This window comes from Ornithorhynchus anatinus, chromosome X1 (genome assembly GCF_004115215.2).
Source record: "Ornithorhynchus anatinus isolate Pmale09 chromosome X1, mOrnAna1.pri.v4, whole genome shotgun sequence".
Classification (NCBI taxonomy): Eukaryota; Metazoa; Chordata; class Mammalia; order Monotremata; family Ornithorhynchidae; genus Ornithorhynchus; species Ornithorhynchus anatinus.
The window spans coordinates 96,734,410-96,753,692 of NC_041749.1; the positions used below are offsets into that span (position 1 = coordinate 96,734,410).

Here is a 19,283-nt window from a genome sequence, read left to right on the forward strand (position 1 = left end):
CGTATGTACTAAACGCTGGGATAAGTACCCGATCGTCGGGTCAGATACAGTCCCTCCCCTGGGTGGGGCTCACGCCTCCGGCTGGCTCTCTCTCTCTCTCTCTCTCTCTGCTCACCATCTTTCCACTCTGTGGCCCAGTGTCTCTCTCTCTCAATTTCTTGCCTGCCTCCCACAGAAGCCACAAAGTGCATCAATCAACAGTATGGCTTTTAGTAATACTGTGTGTTATGTGTAGGAGGTGATGCTTACTTTTACGACCTTTCCACTCCTAATGTCAGCCTGGTAACAAATCCTTTAATTAGTACTTTTGTTTTCTAAGGGACAGTAAAGAGAACTATCATAAGGCAGGAAAATGGCACAAGATTTAGTCCCGCAGTAACAAGGTTTGTTTGCTTTGTCTTTGTATAGCGCGTCTTGATCTCCATGGCTCTCCACCCGATTGTGAAATCTTCCTGAATAGTCATAAGCGAGTTCTTCCCCGGGCAAGATGTCTTGAGTTGCAAAAAGTGCCAATTTAGGCACCAGCGAATCAATTCGGACGGGGACCATGAGTAAGTTTGGTTCACAGGAATGGTTGAGGAATCGGCCCACGTTACCTATCCAGGTGGGATCCACGAATGTTTCTATGACCTGTCCGCTATGCAGGTGTTCCCTGACTGCAAGAATGTAGTTGGAATCATCTGTGGTTTGTAACTTCATTCTTCTACAGGCCTCAGAAAACCCTAGAATTTCTCCAGCATATTCACAAACGAATCTTCCTTTCGGTATGGATTCCAGAGTCCGAAGCCCCCAGCCTTTTTTATCGGTTTTGAACACCTCAAGGTGGAACTGCAGGCCCTTCTGAACCACTCGGTTTTTGCACTCTTCGCTGCACCGGCACATGACGTTGCACTCATAAATGGGCCTGCCGTAGCTGTTTTCACTTCCCATATCTTTGAGACAAGAGTGATCGTAATTCAGGCCTCGAGGAAGGCAGGAGCAATCACTAGGGAGGCAGGAAGTCGTACGGCAGAGGCATCCTGGAAAGGCTATTTCAGTAGGATCAATGTCTGCTCCAGGTCCCATCACATGCTCAGGAGTATACTGCAAAGAAAAGGAGATATCACAGACCAGGTGGGCAGTTTGGAGCCACTACTGTGAAGCAAGAAAAGGAACTGATGAAAATGACCCAGAGACTGCTCTTGTCAAAAAGAACTGATGAAAATGACCCAGAGACTGCTCTTGTCAAAAATCTACCCGTCCAGGCAACCCTCACTGTGGGAGTTTTCACCTTTTTATCTACTCGTCAACAATGAATTATAATCAAACCCTGATTATTTCTCTCTCCCCTTGCTATTCATTCAGTACAGCAAATGCAGTTTTTGTCTTTGGGTTGGATATCGTTCAGCCACAGCGCGGATCACAGCTCCCAGGGGGGTGCTCTGATTTCCTCTAAAACCTTGCTCCCCAAAATACCAGAATCCTCGATTCGGGTCATCCTCGGATGTTTGGCACAACTGGTTTCCTGAAAATCGTGCCTTAGTACAAATCGTATCATATCTCCAGAGCTAGTGTGATTGGGGAAGCAGCGTGGCGCAGTGGAAAGAGCCTGGGCTTTGGAGTCAGAGCTCATGAGTTCGAATCCCAGCTCTGCCACCTGTCAGCTGTGTGACTGTGGGCAAGTCACTTAACTTCTCTGGGCCTCAGTTACCTCATCTGTAAAATGAGGATGAAGACTGTGAGCCCCATGTGGGACAACCTGATTCCCCTGTGTCTACCCCAGCGCTTAGAACAGTGCTCTGCACATAGTAAGCGCTTAACAAATACCAACATTATTATTATTATTATTAAAGGAGGCTGGCGACTGTAAAGTTGAATCAAATGAGTTGTGAAGCCAAAATGGTGAAAATTTACAAACCGTAAGTGTTGTTCTCCTTAACTCGAGGGGTTCATTCATTCAATAGTACTTATTGAGCACTTACTATGTGCAGAGCACTGTACTAAGCACTTGGAATGTATAATTCGGCAACAGATAGAGACAATCCCTGCCCAATGACAGGCTCACAGTCTAAACGTCCTCCCGCCAACTGCTTGATGTGTGATCTTGGCAAGTCATTGAACTCCTCTGTGCCTCAGTTTCCTCTACCAAATGAATACCACGGGTTTTTAATCATCATCAGAATTTCCTGAGGGTCTGCTCGGTGTGCAGAGTACTGTAGGAGACACTTGGGGGGTATACGATAAAAGAAGACGTGAGCCCCACCCTTGAGGAGTTTACCAACTCAGGGAGGAGATGGGTAGATCTCTTGGTTTTGTTACCAGTAAAAACTGGCAAAAAAACCAAGGAAATCAATTGACATTTCAGTGTGTTTGGAAAATGGATGAGATGACCCCATCGGGGAGGTGGGGATCCATAGGCTACAGGAGGTGGTTCTTTGGGAGGGCTTTGAAGATGAGAAAGGGATCTTGTTTGGCAGACTTGAGGAAAGGGCGGAGGGAGAAACTGTGTTGAATGAGATGGAGATGGGAAAGGGGAGAAGCGAGGGGCCTTTAGGACTTTCATTTCAGGAGCGCAAACAGTGTGAACTGGGGCGAAGCCGAGGAGAGAGCAGAAGGTTAAGGAGGAGACGGTTGGCGGACAGCCCAGGAATCCACTGGTAATAAGAATAATCATAACTGAGGTTTTTATTAAGTGCTTGCTCTGAGTCAAGCACTGTTCTACGAGTTAGGGAGGATACAGGATGATCAGGAGTTTCTGCATGATGTAGAAAGAAAGAAATGGGTAGCCATTAGAGGGGCTGAGGAGGGGATTTTTTTTCCACCAAGCTCATCAGTAGAACTATGAACCCAAAGTTCCCTTTTAAGAGGCACTCTTCCAATAGATAAATGGATTCTTCTGGAAGTTTCTATCCCTTTTGTAGGTTTATACTTTTCCACAAAGGTTAGCATCGATTTACACATCCCTGACCTTTTAGAAAAAAGTTATTTCATAGCTCAATTTGGCACTTCATATATTAAAATTACAAATATCCTGCCACTACAGTGATCTTCCTTTCAGGGAAGCGGCGTGGCCTAGTGGAAAAAGCACAGGCCTGGGAGTCATAAGATCTGGGCTCTAATCCTGGCTCCGCCAACTGCTTGATGTGGGATCTTGGCAAGTCACTGAACTCCTCTGTGCCTCAGTTTCCTCTACCAAATGGGGATTCATTCATTCATTCAAACACATTTATTGAGCACTTACTGTGTGCAGAGCACTGTACTAAGCGCTTGAATGACGGTTTTTGTTAAGTGCTTACTATGTGCCAAGCACTGTTCTAAGCGCTGGGGTATATGCAAGGTAATCAGGTTGTCCCATGTGGGGCTCACAGTCTTAATCCCCATTTTAAAGATGAGGTAACTGAGGAACAGAGAAGTTAAGTGACTTGCCCAAAGTCACACAGCTGACAAGTGGCAGAGGTGGGAATAGAACCCACGACCTCTGACTCCTAAGCCTGTGCTCTTTCCACTAAGCCATGCTGATTCTATATCTCTTCGCCCTCCTACTTAGGCTGTGGGCCCCATGTGGGACAGGGACTCTGTCCGACCCGATTAACTTCTATCGACCCCAACACTTAGAACAGTAAGTGACACACAGTAAGTGATTAACGTATACCCTTAAAAGAAAAAAAATTTCAAAAAATCATGCCAGAAATTTTAAGGCAACTAAGATGTAAATACACCTATTATTAAACTTCTAGATGTTTTTTCATTCATCCAACAGTAGCTATAGATCACCTACTCCGTGCAGAGCACTGTAGTAGGTACTTCAGAGAGTACAACCAAAGTTAAAGGCCCAATCCTTGTCCTCAGAGAGTTGACAATTCAATGTGAGGAAATTACATTTCTCCCTTTAGACTCTAAGCTCGTGGGCAGCGAATGTGTCTGCTAACTCTGCTGTACTGTATGTAGTCTCCCAAGTGCTGAATATAGTACTCTCTATATAGTAAGTACTCAATAAATACCATTGATGGAGTTTGTAGTTTGTACTAATCCAAAAAGCACTACATTCATTCATTCAATTGTACTTACTGAGCACTTACTTTGGGCAGAGCACTGTAATGCAAGATGCCCACTGTTTCCCCCAGGTAGCCAAGTTTCCAGTTGTTTCTAAACACACAGGGAAATACATTTTCAAAATCAAGAAAGCAAAACAGAGGAGATTTTTTTGGTATGAACAATCCACTCTCCCCACTCCAGTCTATTCTTCATTCCGCTGCCTGGACCATTTTCCTACAGAAACGCTCTGGGCATGTCACACCCCTCCTCAAAAACCTCCAGTGGTTGCCTATCAACCTTCACATGAAACAACAACTCTTCACTCTTGGCTTCAAAGCTCTCCATTACCTTGCCCCCTCCTACCTCACCTCCCTTCTTTCTACTGCCCACCCCATACGCTCTGCTCCTCTGCCGCTCACCTCCTCACGGACCCCCATTTGCGCCTGTCCCGCTGCGGACCCCTGGCCCACATCCTACTGTTGTCCTGGAATGCCCTCCCTCCTCACCTCCTCACCTCCGCCAAACTCTCTTCCCCACTTCAAAGCCCTACTGAGAGCTCACCTCCTCCAAGAGGCCTTCCCAGACTGAGCCCCCCCTTTCCCTCTGCTCCTCCTTCCTTCCCCTCCCCTCAGCACTGTGCTCATTTGTATGTATTATTTATTACCCTATTTATTTTGTTAATGAGGTATACATCCCCTTGATTCTATTTATCTTGATGATGATGTCTTGTTTTTGTTTTGTTCTGTTTTGCTCTGCTATCTGTCTCCCTCGTGTAGACTGTGAGCCCGTCATTGGGCAGGGATTGTCTCTAACTGTTGCCGAATTGTACATTCCATGCGCTTAGTACAGTGCTCTACACATAATAAGTGCTCAATAAAAACTACTGAATGAATAAGGAGCAATCTCCGTGCCTTATTATGTGCTTCTGGGTACTAGGTGGGAAGACAGTTTTGAAAAGGGTGAAATTCTTTTAGCCCAATTCCCTTAGTACCACAGCCTTTTATACAATTCTCTCCGCATCTAAGTTTACTTCCTGGTAGTAAGTTGGATGCCTTGGGAACTTAGGTATGGAAATTTACCATTTTATGCCCACTCTAGGATCTTTAGTGCATCCCAGTAGGGTACGCCCAATGTTACTGGAAGAGACATATTCTCTTCCACACAAAATCTTCCTGCCTGCAGGGTTTATCTTTGAATATGAAGAACAGCCATGTTTGTGTGGCTAAGCAGCCCTCTGGTGGTCTGAAAGTAAACGCTATTTCCAGTGTGCTTACACTACAAGGGAGTAAACTGAGGAACTGCAACAACTGGAATTACGTTCAAGTCGCTGGAAAATTCCTTCATTCATTCAATGGTATTGATTGAGCGCTTACTGTGTGCAGACCACTGTACTAAGTACTTGGAAAGTACAATTAGGCAACAGATAGAGACGATCCCTACACAACAACGGGCTCACAGTCTAGAAGGGGGAGACAGACAACAAAACAAAAGAAGTCGACAGGAATCAATAGCATCAAAATAAATAGAATTATAGATATATATGCATTATTAATAAAATAAATAGAATAATAAGTATGTACAAATATACACAAGTGCTGTGGGGTGATGGGGAAAGGAGGAAAATCCAAACTGTGGGCAAAGGGGAATGGCTCTTATGGTATTTAAGAAGTAATGAAATGCAAAATCATCTATTTATGATATGTTTCATGAAGATTTTTAACTTGCTTGTCCCTCCAGACTCCCTCATTCCTCAATACTGTACAAATCACTCGGCCAATAAATGCTCCTCTTATTCAGGTAAGAAGCCATACTTTAGGATGGGTGTTCTGACTTCAACTTTTCATGAATTGGAATGGTCTGTACTATCAGGGAAATTACTTTCACTCCTGACTAAACAGAACTTGGACTTTCTCTCATTGGAATGACGAAAGAGGGCTTGAAATTCTCCTATTTACTTTCACAAAATTATTACGAACAAAAGCTTACAATGTACAAAGAATTGAGGTAAATGTGGGAAGATCAATTAAGATCCAGTCCCTGTCCCACAGAGGATTCAAAATCTAAGTTGGGGGGGGGGGGAGAAAACATAGAACAATAAGAATATAATTAAATCAACAATACAAATACAAATGGCTTAAAATTCACCTATTCAAAAATATTAACCTATGATAATAATAATAATAATAATGGTGGTGCTTGTTAAGCACTTACTATGTGCCAGGCACTGTACTAGACACTGGGATGGACACAAGCAAATCGGGTTGGACACAGTCCCTGTCATTCATTCATTCAATCGTATTTATTGAGCACTTACTATGTGCAAAGCACTGTTCTAAGCGCTGGGGGGGATACAAGGTGATCAGTTTGTCCCACATGGGGCTCACAGTCTCGATCCCCATTTTACAGATGAGGTAACTGAGGGCCAGAGAAGTGAAGTGACTTGCCCAAGGTCACACAGCGGAAAGTGGCAGAGTCAGAGTCAGACACTAACTGGAGGAGGGAGTCTTCATCTTTAGGAAAACCTCCGGCTGTGCTTTGGGGTTCTGGAATGTAAATGCATTCTTTAAGATCCTAGAGAAACAGCAGGGCCTAGGGGCAAGAGGCTGAGCCTGGGAGTCAGGAGAGCTGGGTTCCAAACCCTGTTTCACCTCTTGCCCTGTTGGGTGACCTTCACTTCACTTCTCTGTGCACAGGTTCCTCATTGGTAAAAATGGGGTTAAGATACCTGTTTTCCCTCCCATGATCTTACTTTATCTATTGCAGCGCTTAGTGCACTTAAATACAATTATTATTATCAGAGATATTTATTATAATGAATTGCTCACATTGTCAGCTAAAAACATTCAATTTACAGACCATTCTCTGAGATCTACCATGTTTCCCTAGATTTTGGTACCTGGGCTATAACAGTTTAAGAGCATACTGATTAGTCAATTTGGGCTGTAGAAGAGTTTGAAAAACACCATTGTCTACGTAGTTCTCTGAAAGACCCATGAAAACAAAAATAGAATTGACCAGATTTGGGAATTTAATTAAGTCGGAAAAATGTCTTTCAGAAGAGACTTCTTGAAATAGAATAAAAACACCCACAGGCTCTGCTTTCGTATCTACTTACATCATAGTAGAACAGAGAGCAGCTGAAAATGGTGACCGCAAGTTTATATACTACTTATGTGTTTCTGTTTCACTTTTTAGCAAACATTTAAATTACAGAGCCTTAGAAACCTGCTCTCCTCCTGTGGAGGACTGATAAGGGTATGTATTGAGCAGCTACTGAATGCAATGCACTCCATTAAAGAATTTTGCACTCCCAACCCCTCTGACCTTCTGTAGGTATTTCACATCCCCTGTTACTTAAGCACTTCAAATCTTTCTCCTCCCCTTCCCCTCCTCTTGTCTATTTTAGTATCTGTCTCACCAACTAGATTGAAAATTTTCTGAGGAAAGGGATCGTCCCAAGCGCTTAGTACAATGCTCTGCACACAGTAAGCGCTCAATAAATGATTGAATGAATAATTCTCTTGTACTCTCCCAAGTGCTTAGTACAGTGTTTGGCCCACAGTAAGCGCTCAATAAATACTACTGATCGGGTGATTCTAAGTCCTTGAGAAAGTGAAGGAGAAGCACAAAAGGCTAATTTCCAGCCTCCAAGGAGCTTACAATCTAATGGGGGAGTACCTCTGAAATGGTTAACTTTCAAAGTCCCCAAAATTTATCAACACGAGTAATTGAGATAACCGACTCACACAGTTGTCATAAGGAGGCGATAGTAGTAGTAGTCCTGGCCCTGACCAAATTTTGAAGGCCTCTGATTTCTGGCTCCGATAAGAATTCACTGAGCAAGTCGTTTCGTCTCTCTGAACCTTACTTACCTCTGGTCTCCAGCGGCCAGAAGTTACCATTTCAACCACAAACTTGGCCCAAAGTGTTGTTCAGATTTTTTGGCCGCTGGAGAGCAGAGACAAGTTCTTCGCTTGACTCGGATTAGTTTTCTCATTTATAGAATATAGATGAAATACCTCTTCAGTGTCTCGTGAGGGGGCTTATTTTCCCTGCATAAAGACTGGAGGTTTTCATGGGGTTGGTTTTTTTTTTTCTGTTAAAACGCAAGAGTTGTTGGTCTCTTACCGCGGCTAACAGTGGGGCTGGGAGAGGAAAGATCACGCTCTAGGTGCTAACGAAATGCTAACAATCACAGCAGAAGAGCTAAAATCTACACCAGGAAAAGACTGGTGGAGGGTAGAAGGACTTCAGGGTTCAGAGCTTGAAGACTACACATTGGGAGCTATCTAATAATAATGATGATGTTGGTATTTGTTAAGCACTGACTACGTGGCAAGTACTGCTCTAAGCACTGGTGTAGATACAGGATAAGCAGGTTGCCCCATGTGGACCTCAGTCTTAATCCCCATTTTACAGATGAGGTAACTGAGGCACAGAGAAGTGAAGTGGCTGGCCCAAGGTCACACAGCAGACAAGTGGCAGAGGCAGGATTGGAACCCACGTCCTCTGAATCCTAAACCTGGGCTCTTTCCACTAAGCCAGGCTGTTTGTCAATCTAAATTCCCCAGGTGATCCCAGTCACCCACCCCAGGGAGTGGCAGGATCCAATTTAGGAGAGAAGGGGAAAGAACACCATGGAGCCCAGGCAAGATTTCATTCATTCATTCATTCATTCATTCATTCATTCATTCATTCAATCGTATTTATTGAGTGTTTACTGTGTGCAGAACACTGTACTAAGCGCGTGGAATGTTCAATTCGGCAACAGATAGAGACAATTTCTGCCCAACAACGGGCTCACAGTCTAAAAGATTTGTTCATCACTTCTTTGGCTGGCATCCACTTCCATACCAGCAGAGAGCTGATGGAAAAGCTTTGCCAATCAAGTTTGAGTTTTACTGCCTAAGGTACAAATGGGTTATAGTCCATAGCAGAAAATGATTCCAAGTCACTCAAAATGTCTTTAAATTTTGCATTGCAAATTACTTTATTCATATTAATGTCTGTCTCCCTCTCTAGACTGTACCCTCATTATGGACAGGGAACATGCCTGTTAATTCTGCTATACCGTACTATCCCAAGCACAAAGTAGTATGCTCTGCACATAGTAAGCTTTCAGTAAATTCCATTGATGGACTGATTGAAATTGTCAGAATTCTCTGGTGGGCTAGGTTGCCTTGAACTTAATGAGTAGCAATAAAATCCAGTCTGCTTTAGAATTTAAAAGCCATCTTTAAACTTTGTTAGAGCATCTTGAACACAAACATACAGTCGGTGAGTTGTAAGCAAAACCCAATTTACTGTTTCTTCGAGCACAATATCTGCATTTGGGGGTAATTTTGTGAACTTCTGATTATCACAGTGACATCACCCATCAATCAATGGCACTGAGCATCCACTGTGTCCAGAGCACTGTGATAAGCACTTGGGAGAGTACAATAAAGGTCAAAGACACCATTCCTGCCTTCAAGGAGTTTACACTGAATGAAGGAAGGAGGCAGGCAGGCAGGCACAAATGACTTACAGTTAGGAGGAAGAGATCGACCAGTTAGAAGAAGGGAAAGGAAAGATGGGTACGGGAATAAATGTAGAGCGATGCATGCAATAAGTGCTGTACATATATATAGTCCAGAAGGGCTGTTGGGATGACGTGACCCAAGGAGAAAGAAATTAGTGGGCATTGTTTCCTGAGGGAGTTGATGCTGCAGGAAGGTCCTGAAGTTGCAGTCTGGTGCAGATGAATGGGAAGGGGGAGGTGGGAGAGGTGAGAATGAGGGATACCAATGAGCTTGGTAGAAGTGGAGAGTACAAGCGGGGAGGAGCAGAGGAGGAGAGCAGGTGTGTAAGGAGAGAGCGGGTGGAGAGCGTTGAAGCCAATGTTCCTGAGTTTTTGCTTGAGGTTGAGAGAAATGGAGGTCTTTGTTCCAGTGGAGGTTTTTGAAGAGGGGAGATTGTTCTTTTAGGAAGATGACCCAAGACGGGCCAAGCTGGAGGCAGGGAGTTCTGTGAGGAGTAGTCCAGTCAAGACTTTCATTCATTCAATCGTATTTATTGAGCACTTACTGTGTGAAGAGCTCTGTACTAAGTGCTTGGAAAGTACAATTCAGCAACAGAGACAATCCCTGCCCACAACGGGTTCACAGTCTTGAACTAGGGTGGTCGATGTTTGGGGGCTAAAGGAGGAGGGGAGAAACACTGCGGAGAAAACCGGCAGGATTTAGCGGCTGAATGTGAGGGTTAAAAGACAGTGAGAAGGCAAAGGCGACATCAAGTGGGCAGGCTTCGGGGACAGGAAAAATAGTGGTACTGCCAGCTCCAACGGAAAAGCTAGATGACTAGAGTAGGTATCAGAGGGAAGATGTTTAGTTCAAATTGCTCATGGGACATGCACGTGGAGATGTCCTGGAGGCAAAAAGGAAAAGCAGGTGAAAGGTTGGGGCAAAGGAAATATATTTGAGAGTCATCCACATCGAGATGGGGATAGGGCAACTATATATAGTTTATATTTGCCCCAAATTATATATATTTAATATAATATATTAGTATATTATATATCTGACACAACTTATCATTAATTTATTGAATTAATTGAATTATTATTATTGTTAAAATAATTTTTCACAGAAGAGTGGCCTAGCGGAAACAGCATAGGCCTGAGAGTCAGAGGACCTGGGTTCTAATCCTGGCTCGGCCACTTCAATCAGTCACTGGTATTTACTGAGCACTTACCGTGTGCAGAGCACCGTACTAAACGCTTGGGAGAGTACAATATGATAGAGTTGGTGTGGTGAGTCCACAACAAGCTGCCTTATTAGTGACTGTGATCCCACAAACAAGAAGAAGGAAGAGACTGGCGAAGGCACTGATGGGCTTTACGTGAAGAAGCATCGGCAGAATGGGTTCCCTTGACCAGCAGACTGGTATTGGACCCTTGGTGAAGTGGAGTGAGTGAATGTGTGTGTGCATGTATGTGTCACTCCCCTGCATGTCGGTAAAACTAAGTAAAAAATTTTCCACAGTAACTTTGGTGGTCGGTGGTGTGATTTGACTCTACCAAGTGTCACCGAGGCTCCCCCGATCCAGGAAGGTCCTGGTTGGTACGAACCGGGGGCTCGCGACAGTTGGTACATAAGTTCCTTGCCCACGATGAGCAGATGACTTGTCTAGACGACTTGTCTGCTGTGTGACCCTGGACAAGGCACTTGACTTCTCTGTGCCCCAGTTTCCTCATCTGTAAAATAGGGATTCACTACCTGTTCTCCCTCATACTTAGAATGTGAACCCTGATTGGGACGTACACTGTGTTCAACCTGAATTCCTTGTACCTACCCCAGAGCTCAGTACAGTGCTTGGCACAGAGTAAACACTTAAATACCACAGTAACAATAAATACCACAACTACTGTTAAACAAAACAAACATTATTCATTTGCTAACTTTGCCCTAGTTTTAACCTCTATGCTTTGATTATATGATTCATTACAACACTTCCCCAATTCTCAATGCATTAACAAAAGAGTAACATTGATATAAGAGCTATAATTCAAATAGCTGAAATTTTTAAAATGTTGTGGTGAGCATTATGACTTTTTGGGGTTTCCTATAACTTTTACATTCTCATTTCCTATCACTCTGTCTTTGAATAGATTAAAATCTCAACTATATCTCATGGGAAAGCAAAGGTTAAATGCTTCTGAAATACATCTTATACCGTTGAGAACGTTAGTGAAGCAAGAAAAGGTCTCAGTTCTTTTTTATATTTAGCCTCAGTTATGAACCTTACATAGAATCTTAAATGCCTGTCAGAATTTTCAAGTACTCCTCATGATTCTGTTTAACTGCAGAAGAAGCAAGTACATTACTTAACTTAACACTCTTTACTAGCAGTGTTCTGCATTAACCCATGGTTGACGCCTTTCATCCCTAAGGATCGGATGATAAGCTGTGACTAAAAGATCACATTTGGACAACCCATGGAAGTCAATTAAAAAGATCATTTCAAAGAGAAATTAAGAGGGAACCACCCCACATTAATTTTTTTTCATCTGTAAGATCCTTTTGGGTTTTTTTCCAGCATAAAAATCTTAGCAAGTTATTGTACCAGTCTAAAATAGATTTTCACTTAGTCTTTTTTCAAGAATAAGCTGACTGGTTTCTAATAAAAGATGCCATCATATGCCCACTTACTGGGAATGTTAATGGCAAGATTTAAACTCTGGAATCTTGATTTCTTAAAAATATCTTTAGAAAGAAAAAAATTCAATGTATTTAAATTACTCAAAGGCAGAGATATCTTTTATTCATTCAATCGCATTTATTGAGTGCTTACTGTGTGCAGAACACTGTACTAAGCGCTTGGAAAGTACAATACAGCAATAAACAGGGGCAATCCCTGTCCACAACGGGCTCCCAAGCACCTAATAGTGTTCTACATCCAGGTGCCCAATAAAGATTGATGATGATGTGCATGCTTTGAAGTAATACTGTCAAAAGACCAAAGTCTCACCTTCAGGCTAATGAACTCCTATTCATCCACTTCATTAGTGCAATATTTCTTTTCAAGTGAAAGCAAAATGTACTGGTGTCCCGAATACTAGAAAAATGTTTCAGGGAACATATATCGTCAGAATTTAATTCCAGGATCAGCAGGGTGGCATTTTTATTCATTTTTATTTTTTCTGTTTTATGGACAAGGATTATACCTTCTGGGACTTTTCCCCCAAGAAAGATATGTAAGTTGTATATTTGTTAACACAAACCGTTTCCTATGTTCACTAAAGATATGGGGAAACCCTTTAGCTGAGGCTATAGCGCCCTTCTATGTTCTGGCTTAATATTGCAGGTAAGTTACTTTTTTAAAATTGGGCTGGGGACGGGGCGCAGAGGGGAGAGAGCAACTCACCTACTCAAGATTTAGAAACACCAGTAATTTATGTAGTACAATTCTCATTATTAATCCCATTTGTGTTTTTCCAGGTTAATATCAAATTTTACAGGCAAAGCGGCCTGGGCAACTAACATACTTGGTGAAAAAAACCGTACACGTCACTGGGCCAGGAATAGGCCACCTATATGTGGTTGCGCGGTGGAAGTCGTGGACTTGAAACTAGTGGGACCTTTAGTTCTGCTTTCTGATTACAAGAAAAGCGATAACGGAGAGCACGAAACCACTGGAAGACTAAAATGTAGCTGAATAAATAGGGACAAGATTGTTTCCAACTTAAAGTTCGGTTCCAGTACGATAAACTCGGTACAGAAAGAGTCAGGCAGCGGGGTGTTACATGTTGCTCTTTAAAGCCTAGGGCTCCTTCTTGGATTTGAAAGAAGGGCTCTGAAAAGCTTCATTCCTTTTTTGGTTGTTTTGAAATACCAGCTACAAGAAGCTGTGCACTTGGCCTCTAGCCCTTTGAGCTTGTTTTTGCTCTAGGCAGCTACTAGAGGAGTGTGGGCCAGACAAGTCCTGTTATGGTTCAGTTGGGTTTAGAGATCAGTACATTAGTGAAAATAAAAATTTCTGGACTAACTTAGATATTATTTGCTTCAACCGCTAATTGTCTGTGATACTGTGGTACTCTTGATTCCAACTCCAACATTTTTAAGTCTCAGTTAAGCTTATTAAAAAAAATTAAGACGTCTTAAAAGTATTGTACATTACTGTTTTTATTTCTAAGCATGCTTGAGCACCGAAAACAGAAATAAAAAGATATTTGAAAAATCAGGGGTTAGTTAAAAAAAGGGGGGGGGCAGGGGAAGGGGGGCAGTTTTCCTGAGCATCAAAAATTGGTTTCCAAACGACCAGGAAGAGAAGATTGTTGTAAAGTTCCTAGCTATTAAAGTTTAGAAATAGCCTTTGGTGGTATATATTAAGAGATTTATTTTTTACACTTCACGTTGAAGTCTTTACAGTAGCATTACTGTGGCTTTTTAAACTTTATATTATCATCCATATTTAATATTTACATATCACACCAAGGTGACTATCTGAACAAAACTACCATGTCAGTCCCTTAGTAACCAATTTCCAAATAAGAGATAGATTCTTTGTCGGGGAGGTGGAGGGGAAGGTGGCTAGTCTCCCCTATTAACTGGTAAGATCTTTGAGGGCAGGGACCATCTCTTTCTCACACTGTACAGTCCCCAAATGCCTAGTACAACACTCGGTACAGAAATACTGGGGTCAGCGATGATCATCGATATTGGAGTGCCCTCTGTGAGCAGAGCACTGTACTAGGTGCTAGAATATACAAGAAAAGTAGAAGCCTTAAAATCATATCTCCTCCACGCTTGACTCATCTTCCCCAACCTATTCACCTTCCCTTCTGTGTCACCTACGAACTTGGATCTGTAACCCTCAATTACTTTGATACTCACCCCACCCACACGGCACTTCTATACATCTCCTACTCTGTCACTTCCCCTAGTTACAACTGATTTTAATGTCTGTCTTCCCCTACAAGATGGCAGGGATGTCTCCCAACTCTCTCGGAGTCCGGTGCCCTGCACCGGGTAAGCACTCAATAAATACCATCGATTGATTGAAGATGTGGATCCTGCCTTCTAAGAGCTAGGGATTAGTTGGGAAAATGCCTCCTGGCGGCAGTGGCTTTTTCCTGATGATGATTTGGGAGGGAGGCTACAGAAGTGGATGGGGCCCATTTGCTTTTACAGATGAAGGAAGTGAAATATTGAGAAAATGGAGGCTGTTAAAGGATGGCCATTTCAGGAGAGGAGAATACCACGGGAGAAGGTGTTATTGTCAGATACGGCAGTAGAGGAAGGAATGAGCGCAGGTCGGCTTAACGAGAGCAAAGAAGCTAAGAAACCGAGAGATCTGATAGTCGAGGACAGGTTAGAGAGGTGGGGGCGGGGGAAGGGGTTGGCCCCTTGATACCAAGCCTAGGCAACTTTAAAGTGAGGTTCATGAGAAACTAGTGTTTTCAGATGCATCGTGGTTTAGTGGAAAGAGTCCAGGCCTAGGAGTTGGGGGACCTGGGTTCTAATTCCAGCTTTGCCAGTTGCCTACTGTGTTACTTTTGGCAAGTCATTTAACTTCTCGGTGCCTGTTCCCTCACCTGTAAAATAGGGGTTAAATACCTGTTTTTCCTCCTAATTAGACTGTGAGTCCTCATGTGGGCCAGGGACTCTGTCGACCTGATTATTTTGTATCCGCCCCAGAGCTTAGTACAATGCTTGGCACGTTGGTCGCGCTTAACAAATCCTATTACTATTATCATTATTATGTGATCTTTGCAACAGGGAGAAAGATGAAAACAACTATCAAACTTCAGGTGGAATGGGTATTGACTGGCTCCAGATTACCACACATTCGGCTCAAAATATGACATTTCAAGCAAATAGAGAACAAATTTTATTATTATTATTATTATGGTATTTTGTTAGGTGCTTACTAGGCCTCAAGCACTATTCTAAGCACTGGGGCTCAGGGTCTAAACAGAAAGGAGAACAGACTAATTGAATCTCCATTTTACAGATGAGGGATACTGAGGCCCAGAGAAGTGGGATGACTCGCCCAAGGTCACACAGCAAGCAACTGGAAGAGGCAGGATTATAACTCAGGTCCTCTGACTCCCAGGCCAGGACTCTTCCCACTAGGCCACACTGCTCCTCCTCATATTCCCGATCCATACTTGCAATGTAAGGCCTGGGGTCAAGAAAACCATAGACGATGAAAACCATCTGGTACAAGAATACCTCCCCGGTGGGCAACACGGGTATCCGTCAGTGATATTTATTGAGTGTTTCCTGTGTGCAGATCACTGTACTAAGCACTTGGAAGAGTACAATACAATGGAGTTGCTAGATGTGTTCCCTGCCCACGAGGAGCTGACGGTCTAGAGGGGGAGACAGATACTAATAGATACTAACAAATACCATAATTATTAATAGAAATAAATTAGGGATGTTTATAGAAGTACTGTGGGGCTGAGGGGGGGGTGAATAAAGGGAGCAAATCCTAATGCAAGTGCGACCCAGGAGACTGAGGGAGTAGGGAACGAGGGCCTAGTTGGGGCATTAACTACATAATAATTATGGTATTTGTTAAGTGCTTACTAAGTGCCAAGCATTGTTCTAAGTGCTCGGGTAGATACGAGCCAACCAGGCTATCCCATCCCACGTGGGGCTCACAGTCTTAATCCCCATTTTACAGACGGGGTAACTGAGGCACAGAGAAGCTAAGTGGCTTGCCCAAGGTCACCCAGCAGACAAGTGGCAAAGCCGGGATTAGAACCCACGCCCTCTGACTTCCAAGCCGGTGCGCTTGCCACTATGCCATGCTGCTTCTAAATCCCATAAATACCATAAATCAGTGGTATTTATTGAGCGTTTACTAGGTGCAGAGCACTGTTCTAAGCTCCTGGGAGGGTACTCAATCGTATTTATTGAGCGCTTACTGTGTGCGGAGCACTGTGCTAAGCACTTGGGAAAGTCCAAAACAGCAAAATAAAGAGCCACAATTCCTGCCCTCACCGAGCTCACAGCGTAAAGTACAAAACAAGAGAATAAGGGGACACGGTCCCTGCCACTTTGTACTGGGCGAGAACAGGCCGCAGAGCCTGTGGGGAGAGGGGAGGGGATGCGTAGAAGCTGCCTGGCCTAGTGGATAGAGCACGGGCCTGGGTTCTAATCCCACCTCCACCACTTGTCTGCTGGGTGACCCTGGGCAAGCCGTTTCACTTCTCTGAGCCTCAGTTCCCTCATATGGAAAATGGGGATGAAGACTGCAAGCCCCATGTGGGCCAACATGACTTCCTTGTAACTCCCCCAGCGCTCAAAACAGTGCTCGCCTCCTCCGGCTCGCTCACTTCCTCCAGGAGGCCTTCCCAGACTGAGCCCCCGTTTCCTCTGCTCTTCCTCCCCACCCCACAGCACTTGTGTACATATATATATATATATTTACCTATTAATCCATCTATTTTGTTTATTTAGGAAAGCAGCGTGGCTCATTGGAAAGAGCTCGGGCTTGGGTGTCACAGATCATGGGTTTGAATCCCGGCTCTGCCACTTGTCAGCTGTGTGACTGTGGGCAAGTCACTTAACTTCTCTATGCCTCAGTTCCCTCATCTGTAAAATGGGAATGAAGACTCTGAGCCTAACGTGGGACAACCTGATTACCCTGTATCTACCCCAGCGCTTAGAACAGCGCTCTGCACATAGTAAGCGCTTTGCAAATACCAACATTATTATTTTGTTAATGATGTGTACAGATCTGTAATTCTATTTATCTATTTTGATGCTGATTCCTGTCTACTTGTTTTGTTGTCTGTCTCTCCGCCGTTGAGACCGTGAGCCCGTTGGTGGACAAGGGATCGTCTCTATCTGTGGCCAAACTGGACTCTCCAAGTGCTTAGTACAGTGCTCCGCACACAGTAAACACTCAATCAGTAGGACTGAATGAAGGAACTGCTTGGCACATGGGAAGCGCTCAATGAATACCATCGTTCTTAGGTCATGAGTTCGAATCCCAGCTCTGCCACTTGTCTGCTGTGTGACCTTGGGCAAGTCACTTCACATCTCTGTGCCTCAGTTACCTCATCTGTAAAATGGGGATGAAGACTGTGAGCCCTACGTGGGACTACCTGATTCCCCTGTGTCTACCCCAGCGCTTAGAACAGTGCTCTGCACATAGTAAGCGCTTAACAAATACCAACATTATTATTATTATAATCCCTCCAGACTGTGAGCCCGTCGGTGGGTAGGGATCGTCTCGATCTGTGGCCGAACTGTACTGTCCAAGCGCTTAGTCCGGTAAGCGCTCGGCCAATCCGACCTAATGCCTTAGAGAAGCAGCGTGGCGCAGTGGAAAGTGCACGGGCTTAGGAGTCAGAGGTCGTGGGTTCTAATTCTCGACCCCGCCACCTGTCAGCTTGGGGCGAGTCACTTCGCTTCTCCGGGCCTCAGTGACCTCATTTGGAAAATGGGGATGAAGTCCGTGAGCCTCACGTGGGCCAACCCGATGACCCTGGATCTCCCCCTGCTCTTAGAACAGTGCTCGGCACATAGTCAGCGCTTAGGAAATACCACCATTACTATGGGCGGGGTCCCCGCTGGGCCTACCTGGAGCGGGCCCGGCTCCTGCTCCCCCCGCTGCGACCACAGGCCCACAGGCAGGTTCTCCAAGCCGCGGCTAACGTCCCACCCCGCGGGCGACCTCGCCGGCGCCGCCATGGCCCCGCAGGCCGCTCGCCTCAAAGCTTCACGGGAAATGGAGTCTTTCCTCGCCACGCTAGCCTTCCGGCCCGCCTGAAAGGAATAATAATAATAATTAATAATGGTATTTGTTAAGCGCTTACTCTGTGCCAAGCACTGTTCATTGTTCATTCCAAGTGCTTAGTACAGTGCTCTGCACATAGTAAGGTTGCGCATAACAACCCTGCTATTGTTCTTGTCTGCCTGTCTCCCCCGATTAGACTGTGAGCCCGTCAAAGGGCAGGGACTGCCTCTATCTGTTGCCGACTTGCACATTCCAAGCGCTTAGTACAGTGCTCTGCACATAGTAAGCGCTCAATAAATACGATTGAATGAATAGTAAGCGCTCAATAAATACGATTGAATTCATTCATTCGATTGAATGAATAGTAAGCGCTCAATAAATACGACTGAATTCATTCAATCGTATTAATTGAGCGCTTACTATGTGCAGAGCACTGTACTAAGCGCTTGGAATGTGCAAATCGGCAACAGATACAGACCATCCCTGCCCAATGACGGGGTTACAGTCTAATCGGGGGAGACGGACGGACAAAAACAAGACAACTTAATTACGATAAATAGAATCAAGGGGATGTACACCTCATTAGCAAAATAAATAGGGTGATAAAATCTATACAAATGAGCTACAGTGCTGAGGGGAGGGGAAGGGAGAGGGGTAGGAGCAGAGGCAAAGGGGGGAAAGGGGGCTTAGCTGTGAAGGGGGAGCAGAGAGGGAGCAGAGAGAGCAGAGGGAAAAGGGGAAGCTCAGTCTGGGAAAGCCTCTTGGAGGAGGTGAGCTCTCAAATGAATACAGGCACTGTGGCTCAGTGGAAAGAGCCCGGACTTGGGCGTAAAAGGTCCTGGGTTCTAATCACGGCTCCGCCGCTTGTCAGTTGGGGGACTTTGGGCAAGTCACTTCACTTCTCTGGGCTTCAGTGACCTCATCTGGAAAATGGGGATGAAGACTGGGAGCCCCACGTGGGACAACCTGATCACCTTGTATTCCCCCCCACCTCCCAGCGCTTAGAACAGTGCTTGACACCTAGTAAGCGCTTA

At 44.4% G+C, this 19,283-nt stretch overlaps 1 protein-coding gene across 1 annotated transcript; it reads right to left on the minus strand.

Annotated features, from left to right (window-relative positions):
• Positions 1–272: 272 nt before the first annotated feature.
• Positions 273–18,203, minus strand: LOC100075708 (histone-lysine N-methyltransferase SETMAR). Its single transcript, XM_039910412.1, has 2 exons — positions 18,093–18,203; positions 273–1,083 (listed from the first exon to the last, which is right to left on the minus strand). Exons 1-2 carry the CDS (start codon positions 18,201–18,203, stop codon positions 295–297), a joined length of 900 nt encoding a protein of 299 aa, XP_039766346.1. The 3' UTR covers positions 273–294.
• Between the last annotated feature and the right edge of the window lie 1,080 nt (positions 18,204–19,283).